The sequence below is a fragment of the Chrysemys picta genome, chromosome 2 (assembly GCF_011386835.1).
Source record: "Chrysemys picta bellii isolate R12L10 chromosome 2, ASM1138683v2, whole genome shotgun sequence".
Taxonomy (NCBI): Eukaryota; Metazoa; Chordata; order Testudines; family Emydidae; genus Chrysemys; species Chrysemys picta.
The window spans coordinates 76,686,061-76,702,168 of NC_088792.1; the positions used below are offsets into that span (position 1 = coordinate 76,686,061).

The 16,108-nt window shown below is 40.1% G+C and overlaps 1 protein-coding gene across 18 annotated transcripts in view; it reads left to right on the forward strand.

The window, feature by feature from the left end:
* The window catches only part of RBMS3 (RNA binding motif single stranded interacting protein 3), a 917,250-nt gene that overhangs the window by 729,224 nt on the left and 171,918 nt on the right, over window positions 1-16,108 (forward strand). For all 18 annotated transcript variants that reach the window (XM_042840452.2, XM_042840448.2, XM_065583518.1 and 15 more), the window contains one exon: window positions 8,038-8,195. In XM_042840452.2, coding sequence (XP_042696386.2) covers window positions 8,038-8,195 — 158 coding nt within the window. The remainder of the gene's footprint in view (window positions 1-8,037; window positions 8,196-16,108) is intronic.

Sequence of the window (16,108 nt, forward strand, 5' to 3'; positions counted from 1 at the left end):
CCCTGTATTTGGAAGCACTACAGCTATGGAACTGGTGCATTTCCCACAATATCATAATATCGGTGGCCTACCTACTGGGAGTACACAACACGATGGCAGAGAGTCTCAGCCACAAATTTTCACCTGACCATGAATGGGAAATAGATTTGGTGGTCCTCCATGACATATTCCAAAAATAGGGAACACTGACAATAGACCTGTTCGCTACTTACCAGAACAAGAAATGTCCACAATATGGCTCCAGGGTGGGGATCAGATGACACTCCATGGGAGATGCTCTCCTCCTTCCTGGGACCAGGGTCATCTTTATGCCTTTTCCCCATTCCCTCTAATACTGAAAATCTCTTTGAAAGTGAAAAAGCAAACATCATACTGATTGCTCTCCACCTGGCCCTGACAGACGTGGTACCCTTACCTGTCACAGCTGTCACTATGTCCACCGATGACTCTTCCAATCACTCTCTACCTGCTGTCACAGAACAAGAGACTCTCTCTCTATCCCAACCTGTGGATTCTGCGACTGAAAGGGTGGGGCAGGGACAGGGACAGGGGTCAGCGGGGGGTCGAGCATCCACAGGGCAAAGAGGAAGTTATTGCCTATGCTACTCATTGTACCTACCTACAAAAGTAGAAAAGATATCAAATCTGGTGTCAACCCAAAGGCATCACCCAGAATGCAGCCATTCTACCGGTAGTCCTGGGCTACCTGTTGTTTCTCAAGAAATCGCATCCTCACTTCATGGTGTTCTTCCCTGACAATGTCAGTCTTAGACCATATCCGAAGTTCACTCCCGAGGTGACTGCCACATTTCATATAAATCAGCATATTCAGTTCCAACCTCTTATCCCAAACCTCATCAGGATAATAGGGAAGCCATCCTCCATACGCTTGACATGAGGTCTTGGCCTTCTATTTGGACAGAACAAAAGCTTTTAGAAAATCTCGGAGACTCTTCCCCTCCATTTCAGATAGATCAAAAGGTACAGCAATTTCAGCCCAAAGACTCTCCAAATGGGTCTTGAACTGTATCAAGCTCTGTTACCAGATGTGTAATGTAGCACCCCATCTTCAATATGTATGCACTCTGAGATTGGTCTCATCTTCCGTCACCTTCTCCAAGGGTATCCCTGTATCAGAAATCTGCAGAACAGTTACCTGGGCATCTACACATACCTTTACAGAACATCGTTATCCTGGGGGACTTGGCTGCAGATGCCAAATTTGGTGCCACTGTGCTATCATCTATAACAGACTTGACTTGACTCCAAAGCCTGCCCTCCAGTGGTGGGCACTGCTCAGGAGTCACCTAGAGTGGAGTACCCATAGGGACACTACTTGAAGAAGAAATTACTCCCCTTGTGCAGTAATAATGGTTCTTCGAGATGTGTGTCCCCAGGATGCTCCATGACCCACCCTTCTCCCCTCCACTTTGGAATTCTTCTCATTGACTCTGCAGCAGAGAAGGAACTGAGGAGGGTTTGCCTGCATACACTGGCTTTGGCCTCATGGCAGGCAAGGAGCAGCACGTGCGTGGGCTGAATGGATATTGCTACCAAAGTTATCCGATCAGCACAGGGATGCAGACAGTAGAGCACACTTCTCAAAGAACCATCATTCTTGCACAAGGTGAGTAACTTCTTCTTTCCTGAATGGATGGTGCACTGTGAGCTTCATAAACAAAAAGAGTCCTTTTTTTCAGTTCATAAAGAGTTCATATTTTTTCAAATCTACTTGGGTGAAACATAAAAAGATTTTGAGAGCGACCAGGAGAGCACTTTTGGTGTGAATACTCTCACGAGCTTTTTCTATTGCTCTACAGATAGAGGAAATATATACATCAACTTAACCCTTTGTAGACTGTGTGTGGGTGTACGTATCCACAGGGCCGGCTCCAGAGTTTTGGCCGCCCCAAGCAGCCAAAAAAAAAAGCCGGAGTGAGGGACCGTCCGTCGAATTGCCGCCGAATAGCTGGACTTGCCGCCCTTCTCCAAAGTGGCTGCCCCAAGCACCTGCTTGACAAGCTGATGCCTGGAACCGGCCCTGCATATCCTGGGCCGCCCAGAGGATTCAGGGGGCCTGGGGCAAAGCAATTTCGGGGCCCCTTCCATAAAAAAAGTTGCAATACTATAGAATACTATATTCTCGTGGGGGGCCCCTGTGGGGCCCGGGGCCTGGGGCAAATTGTTCCCCTTGCCCTCCCTCTGGGCGGCCCTGTACGTATCCGTCTTAAGCATTTATTTAAGTATGGTCTAGAAATAGAAATGTATAGAAGGCAAAAAGTAAATGCATGGGGGAAAAGTGTAGTGGTGGGTAAAAAGATGTAAATTTGTTTGTAATGGACATTAAATACAATGGTAATGGCCAAACTACTGCAGTAACACTATTTTAAGCCTAAGTAGTTTGGACCATTGTTGTTGTATTTTTATAAGAGCAGGTTTAATTAAAAAAAAAATACTGGGTCACCATCATCTGATGTAAATCAGTTTAGTGTCATTAATTTCAATGAAGCTATGATGATTTACACCAGATGAAATTCCAGCCCATAACCCTTAAATATAATCCACATTTGATGTATAGCAAAAATGTTCCCTGCCATGCCTGCTTTGCAGACTGCTGTGCTGTGAAAGTTGGACATAGTTTTCTTTTAACTTTTAGAATTCTCTTTCTAGCAAAATGGGTACAGTTCATTTATAAAGGAGAAATGAAAAATGCTATGTGAAGAATTCAGTGGAATGTTCTGTTATTTCATGTATAACATTAATGATAAGGGCTCAATGTTAAAATTTGGGATCAGAATGTTAGACTTGCCTACCTAAAGTTGGGTACCTCTATCTATAGTTAGACATCTAATAAATTAGTGACCTGATTTTTTGAGGTATCATGAAGTTTGAAAGTGTTGGCATTAACTCCAATCTGTGAAAACTAGCAGAAAGAAAAAGCATGTAGAAATGGCAAAAATGGAACTCTGGAAAAACCCTTCAATTCTCATTCATAGAATTGATTGAATGTGACCTTCCAGATTAAAGGTCACATACAGCAACTAGCCAGTCAAATACAAACCAAACCAGTTTCCCTATATGTTCTAGTATATATTTCAAATGTCCTAGAAGGGTCCCAGGATCTGCAATTTTAAAAAAAGTCAATACTAAAGAACAAGAAGAGATTTTGAACACGAGTCCACAAAAAGAAAGAAATCATTACAAGCCTTCTCTAAATGGTCTCAGTGCTATGACTTGTCCTGAATCCAGACTGGCATTGATAATATAAATTGTGGTTCCAAAGATAAGATTGAAGACACAGCCACTACAGTTGGAACAATATTGTCAAGAAATGAGAAATGTGTGATATGACTATATTTTAAAGAGTAATTCAGTGACATATGGATGGTTTCTTCCATAAGGGTGTAACTGTTATTTAAAGGGAGGATGGAACCTGACTACTAAGCAGCATGACGGAAATAGTAGTAATTTTGAATCATATGAAGTGACTAGTGTCTAAAATGTTCTGGATGAGGTTACAGTGATTCTAAAGGCAATCTGTAACTGATATTGATCAGTATATATAGTGTGATGTAAGTGGTAGTACAGTATCTAATTATTCAAGGACAAGACAACTTGTGTATGACCTATAAATATCAAACCTGACTATGCCTGTGTAAAGAGGACTTTGAAGAGTGACACAAAACTAGGTACCACAATGTGTTCACAGAGATTCCAAAGTCAATTTGGAAGATGTAAAGTGAAACTCCTCTTAACTAGTAGTCAGTGGTTAACTCCCTTTTGCAAATTGCTCCCGGGAGTTGAGATGGATTGTTAATAGGGAGAATTAATTCACAGGACTCCTGAGTAAACCAAAATCTCTTTGAAGTCGTCTCTTCCCAGCAAGAGAAGAAAATATTATATTTATGCAGAGAAAATATAATGTGGAATTATTTTCCGTTCTATACAAAACAGTGTAAATCACTTGAGGGTAGAGTGGGCAGCCTAATTTAGCCCTTTATGATTTAATACATCTATTTACTGCTCCTGTTTATCATATTGATAAAGGTGTCATAGGTAAATAATGGTCATAGAGCAAACTTTCAGGTGGGAATTCATTCACACTTAAAATTTAGCTAAAATGTCTATGGGTATTTAAAGCCACTGTATTTAATCTGTATCTGCTACAAGGATTAGTGCTTCCTACTCTAGAAAAGGAACTGGAAGATAAACTCTATGGTATGGAACATGGCTGCAATTTTTATTTTTTAAAACTTTTTATTTTTGCCACAGGTATAAAGAAGACTCAGTAGTCAAAACAAAATCTCACACTTTAATATTCTATTGAAATAGAATTGTCTCAGTGAGAATGAGGGATGCTGTACAGTTAATGATGCGTAGCTGTATTTTCTCTGTTATTCCATCCTCTGCATTCTGGTTATAGGTCTGATTTGCACTACCACTGTATATTTATTTCTAAATAAAAATATGTCGATCCCTGTCAGGCCTGCTGATGGGGGGGGGGAAATGGGGGCAATTGCCATGGGGTCCGGGTGATTTAAAATGGCCCAGGGGCCCCCAGCCGCTGCCGTGGTAGCTGTGGCGGTGGCCGGGACCCTGGGCGGGCTGCAGAGCTCCTAGGTTTGTGCACGGGGTGGTACTGGTGGCGGCGAAGGCAGCCTGGTGGGCATGTGAAAGCCCTGGCCGTGCTGGAAGAGCACGCCCAGCAGCACGACTGGCAATTTGCTGGGCACCAACAGCACAGCCAGCAGCAGCTAGCTGGCACAGCACCGCATAAATGTCAGGTGGACCACGGGCAAGGCTTGTGCGTGCATGTGTGCACAGCCGCCATACTTGGTCCAGCTCCACGCCAATTGACTGTTCTGCTCTGGGACCCGGAATTGCTGTCAGCGGTCCTGATCCCTGCACTGATTGGTTGATTAATCCAAACAGTTAACCAATCAAAACACAGAGGTTTGCATAATAATCTGATTATTTCTGAATAACACTGCCTGTGAAATTGCAAATCTTTACTCTGATTGAGTTCTGTGATGCCTCTGCTTTAATTGACTCCATTGCTCAGCATTTTCAAAATAAAGACACTTCCTAATCTTCCCTCTCCCTTCAGCTACAGCAAAATAACAAAGCAAAATAACACTTCACAATATACACACAGAAAAAAGTGCAAAAGTGCTGAAAAGGGAAAGTGCTTTTAAAAATGCTAATCTAATTTTTTTAAACTCATATCATGCCTTCCTTGTTCCCAACCTCTCCTCTTTTTCTTCCCCTCTAAATATCAGCCAGGTTTATATTCTCAGAATTGATCACATGATTTGTCTTCACATTGCTGACATTGTAACAATGCCAGCCCCTCGTTCCCAATTCAGTTTTAAAATGCAAAGTAAGCAAAACTGTATTTTAGTTACTGTGGAGGAAAAAGCCTTCTCATCTGGAAAAGGGATGGGGTGTGAGGGAAGGCGTAAAAGGAAGGAGAGGGAGGGAGGTGTTTGTGTTTTGTTGTTTTTATTTTTTTTCCTTTTTCAAAATCAGTTTACTTTTCAACACTTTGCCCCTTTAGGGTTTTATTCTCCCTTCCCCCATAAAATATGGTCACTCATCTATACACATTTTACTATAATAGTAACTTGAGGGTGTTTTCTGGGTTTTTTTATTACTATTTCTGTTTTATAAAATGGCACTTCTTTCAAACTGTTCTGAGGTGTGAAACATTACAGGTAGTTCTAGGGGAGACGCATTACGGATAGGACTTAGATGAGGAGGTAATGTGCCATTTACCATGTGTAGCATTCCCAATGCCAAGCATTCATGAATCAGACCCCAAAAAAGTATGAGGTTGGCTAAAATTCAAGACACTTTAAAAAATAAGAAATGTCACTTCAGGTTTTTGAGCCTTTAGGGTTCATGTTTTCAAGTTTGCATGAATAGAACCTCCCCTTCTTTCTTTCCTTTTTTTTTTTTTTTTTTTTTAAAGGTAAGCTGTGATTCTCCCACATTCACCTATTCCAGGGACCTGGTGCTTTAAGAAAATCACCAAATATTGCGAGACTCTTAATAAAATTGTGAGAGTTGGCAACAATGCACATGTCACTGCAATTTAGCATGTTGGGCACAGTTACATTTGTGATGTATGTGTGTTTGCATGTGCACATGTAAATATAAACTGTATATGTGTGTTTGTGTATGTAATATAATTTAGATTTTAATAGAACTCCTAAAGTGTTTAAACTAGTAAAAGATAACTTGGTTGCTTATTTGGTATTATTATTAGGCATAGTATAATTGTTTCCCTATTGTATTTCTGGTTCCACATATTTATTTTATGCCAGGTTTATTATGAGCTATTTATAGTGAAATGGAACCGGGTATGTCTGAATTTATAACTTGATGTTCATCTTCCATACATTAAAGGCAAAAATCAGCTGCATGTGTATGGCAGAGATATGCCCTCTTGAACTGCTATAGTGGGAGGTTTCTCTTGCCTTTGAACTTTGATAAGTCTTTGGCCCTGATTCTCTACAGGGTTGCACCTTTTGTAGTCATTTATACCTTTGTACAGTGGTGTAAACTGCTGCAAAATCAGAATTCTCTACTCCCTCACAGTGAGGGTGTTCACTTTATAGAGGGGTGAATGAGGTGCAAGGAAGTGGAGAAACAGGCTCCTTGAGTTTGCACTCTATTCACGTATCTTCCTGGAGTTGGGCAAATGCATGGGATTGTTTGTGCTTGTCCACGAACCGAGTTGCACTGGGTTAACTGAAGGTGTGATTTTTTTTTTAAAGCTAATTTAGCTAAACTGATGCACAAGGCTGTGTGGATATTCTGATTTTGGTTTAATCCAAGCTTATTTTGAGTTATCCTAAGGTCTGATCTACACTGGGAATTTACATCAGAAAAATCTACACCCCGAGAGGAGTAACTATATTGAATTACCCCCCAGCACTATGTTGTCAGAAGAATTCTTTCATCAACCTTCCACTCAGAGAGGTGGATTATCTACACCAACAGGAGAATCCCTCCCATTGGCGTAGGTAGTGTCTACACTGAAGCGCTACAGTGGTGCAGCTGTGCCACTGTAGTGTTTTAGGCGTAGAAAGCCCTAAGTCAATTGGAAACAGGTTTAAGCTAAACCAAAATAAGCTGCTTGTAAACCAAAATAAGTGTGTCCATACAGATGTTTGCAAGGGTTTAACTAAACTTGTTTAATTAAACAGGTACAAGTTTGTGTGTAGACAGGGCTTTTGTTCAAAGTTTTTAATGCTTTTGCTGCACCTGTGTTTTGTATCCCCTTCCTGAGAGTATTCTAGCAAACAAGGTACCAGCAGGAATGTTTGCCAAAACTGCCATTTTAAACTATTACTCTGGAGTATTACTAGAAAGTGATTTTCAAATTTGAATTCTTGAGTATTCACATTCTAACCCATTCTAAGAATTATGCTCATCCAATCAAGGAATAAAACATACACCATGTGACCTATTAGTCAAAAATGCTTGAAGTTTGAATTGGAAATATCAAACCTTCAAAGCAAAAATCCTCATTAGAGCTTGTTGGAAAATTTCCAGAAAAACATTCTCCATTTTCAACCAAGCTCACTCATAGTGACCAAGCTGTAAACAGTCTTCAGGCTGGAATATATGTCTCTGCATACAACATTTGCTGAATATTTTTGAGCAGTGAACACATATGTGAAAATCGTGTTCTGTTCAGTCAACTTCCCAAATCAGGGCACAGTCCTGAAAACACTTGTGCATGAGAGTAACGTCTTGCACATGAGCTGTCCCATTGAGTTAAATGGGACTACTCATGGATGGAGAGATAAGCACATGCATGAAAATTTGCAGGGTTGAGGCCTTAATGGGCTATATTTGACAAATATATTGTCAGCTCTGAATACCTTGCAGAGCTATGCTTCTAACCCTGTTATAATTTCTTGGCTCTTTATTTTTTGGCGCACCCACCATTTTTGGATATCGGGAGCCACAAGCTGTTCTGTTAAAGTACTGAGTTTAATTGAGGCTGTTTCTTTTCTTTTATCTTAGCAACAAGAGCAAGACCCAACTAATTTATACATCTCAAATTTACCCATTTCCATGGATGAGCAGGAACTGGAGAATATGCTGAAACCCTTCGGACATGTCATTTCCACCAGAATATTAAGAGATGCTAATGGAGTCAGCAGAGGAGTCGGCTTTGCCAGGTGAAACCCTTGGTCTATTTGATTTATTCTGGTGGGAGGGGGGTTGGGTTTTTTTTTTTTTTTTTGGCTTTGGCTTTTTGCAAATGCTGTTTCCTCAGTAGCTCTGAAGCCTCATAGCTATGGAATATGCAGAACAGTCAGGAAACAGCATCTTGATCAGATTGCGTGTCTGTACTTTTTGCAGAACTGAAGAATACCAGTGCAAATAGGGGTTCATCCCATTGGTCCAAATATTAGTTCATTACCCTTTTGTATATGGAAATAAAATCGTTAGCAATAGTGAACTGTCCATGCATTATCAAGTTTAGATAATAATAAATGTCCTACAGCTGAATGCATTTAGAGATTTAGCAAAGCCGTTCTAACAAAGAAAGGTAAATTTATCAGCAGGAAGAGCAGAGGAGAGGAAGTGTATCTGGAGAAACACAAGTTGCTTGAAAGCCCCAAGGATTTCAGGCTCCTGAGAGGTCAGGAGAAAGATTTACATTTAAGAAACCCTGGCTAGTATGATGTTTTAGACAGAATAGAGTAGACCTTGTGTCGTCATGAGAGAAGGAAGCATTTTCATGTTAACTATAAGGAAATACTTATAGAAAGCTTCCTCAGCTAGAAACACTGTTAAATGCAGTAGGTTTGTTTAAAAACTAATAATAGTAAAGAATGGAATCTGTACATAGAAGGGGATAGAAGAGGTAAGTGGAAGAAGGAGCAACTTATATATCCACTTACAATGTAAATAAATGTCTCCTGCTTCAAAAGAAAAGCAAACATCACTCTGCTTTACAGAACATTCATGAGACTGTACTTTTGAACAGCAAGCAAAATTATGACTCAGTTATCTTATGAATTTCCCTGGAATACACTCTGTCTTGGTATATCATGACACTTCTCCCAGTACCATAATGCCACTGAGTAAGGTGGGGTTACTGTGTGATAATGAGGCAGCTTGCAAGATAACTGGCAATGTAATGTTACCTTTGTCCTTGATATACAAGATCATCATATTCAAGGAAATGTTATGGTATTACTGTCTGAATTCAAATGGTAGAAGACAAACCTATCAGTGTAAAAGATGACACACTATTCTTTAAGCACCATCTATGTAAACAATATTAACTTGATTCTCTGAACTCACTACACACAGCTCAGCACTATCGGATGGTAAACGTTGCATTGTAAATGTTGGCTGTGTTCATGGAAATGTACTTAACTGATAACATTTTTTTTAAACCCAGTGTTAATGCAAGACGAAGGTCGTGTATTTAAGCACACAAAAACAGGAAGGGTAAAATCCTGGCTCCATTGAAGTCCATGACAAAATTCTCATGGACTTGAATGAAGCTAGGATTTCTCAGAGCCACAATTGAATGCTGAAGCTTCACTTTGCCCTTGGGCACTAGAATTTACAATCCAATCTTTAATGACATATTTCTCTTGTAACAAGGCACTATTCAGTTTCTTTTACGGTGTGTATGTCACTGTATATAGATGAGGCGCTTTATGGTTGTCTAGAAGCATGTGGAGGTGCAGGCTAGTACATCTATAGTGTGAGCACACACAGTAGGTGTGTGTGACTATGAGGCAAAGGTGGGATATCAGCAGTATTTATATGGAGAATCGATGACCCTCACCTTTGCCTCCATTAAGGCCACTTTGTACTGCTCTGCAGGTGTAAAGCATACCTAAAGCTCATTTAGCTGGAGGATTATCCCTGTCTGGGGGAGTCCTGGGTGGCTTTAAGCCATCGTGGTAACCCCTGTGCCTTTCTTCTCCTCGTTATCCCCACTGTAAGTTTCTAACCCTGATGGTTGTGGAGGAAAGCATGAAAGCATGACCCAAAGGGCACCTAAAGGCTTAAAAAAAGATGATGCCACATTGGAGGCAAACAGAGGGTGTCAGTTGAGGAGGGAAATAGAGAAGATCAAGTTAGCTTGAGGATGCTCCTCTTGACCAAGGGAAGCACTTCTGTCTTTGAAACATTTAAGTGAAGGCAGTTGAAATGATACTATACGATTATTTGAACAAGTCAGACATTATCTTGGATGCTAATGTGTATTATAGGAACAGAAGATTTCCTCTATTGAATCAAAAGAATGGTCTGTCAAATCCAGTATTTTGCCTCTAATAGTGGCCAATAATTTGATGCTTTAGAGGAGAATGAAAATCCCCCAAATGCACCTCGATCACTATCCAATATGCTGTTAAAAATTGTTTCCTAATGCCTATGGTGTATAGAAAAAGAATAAATAATAAAACAGAAAATATCATAATGAGAATATATATATCCATGGTGCGCCCATACCTTGAATACTGCATGCAGTTTTGGTTCCCTCATCTCAAAAAAGAATATATTAGAATTGGAAAAGGTACAGAGAAGGGCAACAAAAATATTTCGGGGTATGGAACTGGTTCCATACGTGGAGAGATTAAAAAGACTGGAACTGTTCAGCTTAGAAAAGAGATGGCTAAAGGGGCATATGATAGAGGTCGCAAAATCATGAGTGATATGCAGAAAGTTAATAGGGAAGTGTTATTTACCCCTACTAGGGATAAACACCAGAACTAGGGATCACCAGATGAAATGAATAGGCAGCAGGTTTAAAGCAAACAAAAGGAAGTACTTCACACAACACAGATAGAATCTTTCAAGCTCATTGTGATGGGACATTGTGAAGGTCAAAAGTATAACTGGGTTTAACAAAGAACTAGATAAACCCATGGAAGGTAGGTCCATCACTGTCTATTAGCCAAGATGTAACTCCATGATCCTTGTGTCCCTAAGCATCCATCTGCCAGAAGCTGGGACTGGATGACAGGGAATGGATCACTCAGACTTACCCTGTTCTGTTTGTTCCCTCCAAACCATCTGGCACTGGCCAATATCAGACAGGATACTGGGCTAGATGGACCATTGGTCTGATCCAGTAAGGCTGCTGTTATGTTCAGTTTAAGCCCTAACAAATATATGAGCGAGGATTCTGAGTAACATAGCTGCATGTTGGAAAACTCTGTGGAGTGAGGTTATCTCTTCCAAGTCCCTGGCCCTACATTCATTACCACTTTTGCAGCCATACCATTTTCCTGTCAGAAAGCCTTTTGCACATAGGGGGAAAGGGGCAGGATTTGCCGTATAGTATGAAATCAGACTATTCTGAAGTCAAAATGTGTAACTATAAATGCTGCTATTAGTTATAAAACATCACTCTTTAAAAATCCAGTCACTTTATTTAATTGTACCGCACAGGCACTCTGGGACTAACATAAGGCACAAATTCTTTACATGCACCACTCTTGGAAATACAGCACTTTCAAAAGAAGAAATTTCCAGCCATAGCTGGAAACTACTCATGTGCTTTAGGCTCAGTTGGAGGGAAAGCAAGGACTAGGAAATAGCTGATGTGGGTCACTCTACAGCAGCCTGCAGAAGGACACATTGCCTAATGACACTATGTCCTAGTGAAGACGAGAGGATGGAAAATACAGGCAAGGTCTGATCACAAACAGTCAAATAAAAAAGAGTCCCATTCAATTACATCATGTAATGGCAGACATCTAAAAGGAGACAAGTTTTTAAAGTGCTTATACATCAGTGCTAGAAGTCTAAATAATAAAATGGATGAACTAGAGAGCCTTGTATTAAATGAGGATATTGATATAATAGGCATCACAAAAACTTGGTGGAATGAAGATAATCAACGGGATACAGTAATACAAGGGTACAAAATATATTGGAAGGACAGAACAGGTCATGCTGGTCGGGGAGTGGCACTAATGTGAAATGAAGCATAGAATCAAATGAAGTAAAAATCATAAATGAATCAAACTGTACCATAGAATCTCTAAGGATAGAAATTCTATGCTCTAATAATAAGAACGTAGCGGTATGGATATATTACTGACCACCTGACCAGGATGGTGATAGTGACTGTGAAATGCTCAGGGAGAGTAGAGAGGCTATTAAAATAAAAAAACTCAATAATAATAATGACGGATTTCAATTATTCCCATATTGACTGGTACATGGTACACCTCAGGATGGGATACAGAGATAAAGTTTCTTGACACCTTAAATGACTGCTTCTTGGAGCAGCTGGTCCTGGAACCCACAAGAAGAGAGGCAATTCTTGATTTAGTCCTATGTGGAGCACAAGATCTGGTCCAAGAGGTGAATATAGCTGGACCGCTTGTTAATAGTGACCATAATATAATTATATTTAATATCCCTGTGGCAGGAAAAATACCACAGTGGCCCAACACTGTAGCATTTAATTTCAGAAAGCGGAACTACACAAAAATGAGGAGGTTAGTTAAACAGAAATTAAAGGGTACAGTGCCAAAAGTGAAATCTCTGCAAGCTGCGTGGAAACTTTTTAAAGACACCATAACAGAGGTTCAACTTAAATGTATACCCCAAATTAAAAAACATGGTAAGGGAACCAAAAAAGAGCCACCATGGCTAAACAACAAAGTAAAAGAAGCAGTGAGAGGCAAAAAAAGTGGAAGTTAAATCCTAGTGAGGAAAATAGAAAGGAGCATAAACACTGGCAAATAAAGTGTAAAAATACAATTAGGAAGGCCAAAAAAGAATTTGAGGAACAGTTAGCCAAAGACTCAAAAAGTAATAGCATTTTTTTTAAGTACATCAGAAGCAGGAAGCCAGCTAAATAACCAGTGGGGGCCACTGGATGATTGAGGTGCTAAAGGAGCACTCAAGGATGATAAGGCCATTGTGGAGAATCTAAATGAATTCTTTGCATCTGTCTTCATGGCTGAGGATGTGAGGGAGATTTCCAAACCTGAGCCATTCTTTTTAGGTGACAGATCTGAGGAACTGTCCCAGATTGAGGTATCATTAGAGGAGGCTTTGGAACAAATTGCTAAACGAAACAGCAATAAGTCACCAGGACCAGATGGTATTCACCCAAGAGTTCTGAAGGAACTCAGATGTGAAATTGCAGAACTACTAACTGTTGTCTGTAACTAATCATTTAAATCAGCTTCTGTACCAGATGACTGGAGGATAGCTAATGTGACGCCAATTTTTAAAAAGGGCTCCAGAGGTGATCCCGGCAATTACAGGCCTGTAAGCCTGACTTCAGTACCTGGCAAACTGGTTGAAACTATAATAAAGAACGAATTGTCATACATATCGATGAACGTAATTTGTTGAGGAAGAGTCAACATGGTTTTAGTAAAGAGAAATCATGCCTCACCAATCTACTAGAATTCTTTGAGGGGGTCAACAAGCATGTGGAACAAGGGGATCCAGTGGATATAGTGTACTTAGATTTTCAGAAAGCCTTTACAGCTCCCTCACCAAAGGCTCTTACACAAAGTAAGCTGCCACAGGATAAGAGGAAAAGTGCTCTCATGGATTGGTAACTGGTTAAAAGATCGGAAAGAAAGAATAGGAATAAATGGTCAGTTTTCAGAATGGAGAGAGGTAAATAGTGGTGTTCCCCAGGGATCTGTTCTGGGACCAGTCCTAGTCAACATATTCATAAATGATCTGGAAAAAGGCATAAGCAGTGAGGTGGCAAAATTTGTAGATGATACAAAATTACTAAAGATAGTTAAGACCCAGGCAGAATGCGAAGAGCTACAAAGGAATCTCTCAAAACTGGGTGACTGGGCAACAAAATGGCAGATGAAATTTAATCTTGATAAATGCAAAGTAATACACATTGGAAAGCATAATCCCAACTGTACATATAAAATGATGAGGTCTAAATTAGCTGTTACCACTCAAGAAAGTGATCTTCGAGTCATTGTGGGTAGTTTTCTGAAAACATCCACTCAATGTGCAGCGGCAGTCAAAAAAGCAAACAGAATGCTTTGAATAATTAAGAAAGGGATAGATAATAGGACAGAAAATATCATGTTGCCTCTATATAAATCCACGGTATGCCCACATCTTGAATACTGCAGATGTGGTTGCCCCATCTCAAAAAAGATATATTGGACTTGGAAAAGGTTCAGAAAAGGGCAACAAAAATGCTTAGGGGTCTGGAATGGCTTCCGTATGAGGAGAGATTAATAAAACTGGGACTTTTCAGCTTGGAAAAGAGACGGTTAAGGGGAGATATGATTGAAGTCTATAAAATCATGACTGATGTAGAGAAAGTAGATAAGGAAGTGTTATTTACTACTTCTCATAACACAAGAACTAGGGGTCACCAAATGAAATTAATAGGCAGCAAGTTTAAAACAAACAAAAAGAAGTATTTCTTCATACAACGCACAGTCAACCTGTGGAACTCCTTGCCAGAGGATGTTGTGAAGGCCAAGACCATAACAGGGTTCAAAAAAGAACTAGATAAATTCATGGAGGATAGGTCCATCAGTGGCTATTAGCCAGGATGGGCAGGAATGGTGTCCCTAGCCTCTGTTTGCCAGAAGCTGGGATTGAGCGACAGGGGATGGACCACTTGATGATTACCTGTTCTGTTCATTCCCTCTGGGGCACCTGGCACTGGCCACTGTTGAAAGACAGGATACTGGGCTAGATGGACCTTTGGTCTGACCCAGTAGGGCCGTCCTTATGCCAGGGGAAGAACTGTAGGCTGTGGTTGGATCTCTGGAGCGGAACAAGTGGGTCTCCCTGTGTGGTGAGAGCAAGCCAGGAGCCAAGAATAAAACTGGTGGGAAGCCCTGATCCAAGGATGTCTGTGAAGCCCTGAGGAGCCCAGATACAGGGGCGATGGGTTGCATAACTTTTGTTTAAATTAATTACAAACAAGACCCCAGAAAGGGAGATTTTAATCTGAAACACCAGTTGTTTGGTGTGCAATTACCCTAGCAACACATAAGAAGAGGAAACTGAGGCATGGTGGCATACTTCAAGGGGAAAGATACATCAGTCGTGTTACAGTGTCAAATCCTGATCCCATTGATGTCAATGTTAAAACTCCCCATTAAATCAATGAGACGAAAATTTGGCCCTAAAATCCTCTAGTAAAAATTCTTAGGATATTTTTGTTGAAAAGTAGCAGCTCTTCAGATGTAGTCATGTAGACGGGTTCTTTTGTAACAGAAATAATATGAATGCTCTAGGGTTTTTTCTTTATAAATACCATAGTTAAACGTTCAATTCTACACTATAAATTACACTGCAGAGTGAGCCTTTTTCTAAAGATGTTTTTAAATGGTAAGTACAAAAAAGTGTTAGAAGCCACTAACTTTTTTTTTATTGTGTTTGCTCTCTCGTAACTTAAAATGACCTTGCAAGATTCAGCCCCAAGCAACATTTTACAGCAAAGTCATAAACCTCCAAAAAAGAGAAATTTATGATGGAAATGCTGACAGCCAGACACTCAACCATTGCAGTGCTAGCGGGTGCCAGTATAATACTGAACCTGTGAGTGAGAAGACAGTAGCATAAATCACCCAAGGTCTGGCTAGAAACGACAGTGTGTTCATGCCATCCATTTCCCTTTTCCAGTAACATGAGAGAATTTGTCCAACATAAACTGTCTTAAAATAATGTTATGGTACTGTTCACAGAGGATGACCAAAGTTAAGAATTTCACAATTATGTTTCTCCCGCACCTGAGAGAAAGAGGAACATTGAGAAAGAACTTTGCCTTCTTTTTTTGTGACTAGATGTTTTGGGTTTGGGGGTCTGGTGTTACTTTGTTGCATGATTAATATTCTTTTAATTATGTTTTTAATTGAGTGAATTTCTTTGCATATGTTTGTGGTTTTTTAATTAAAATAAACTGATGTTTATTGCCTTTGTTACACTTTACATTTAGTCTTTGTGAATCATATTTGACTAGATGCCTGAAATGTACTTCATGGACTAAAAAAAGCAGCATGGAACATGGGCAGCACGCAGTAGGCCTCATCGGGGTCTTGTCTCATTTATACTACACCTCTACCCCGATATAACAGCAGTGTCATGTGTCCCACTG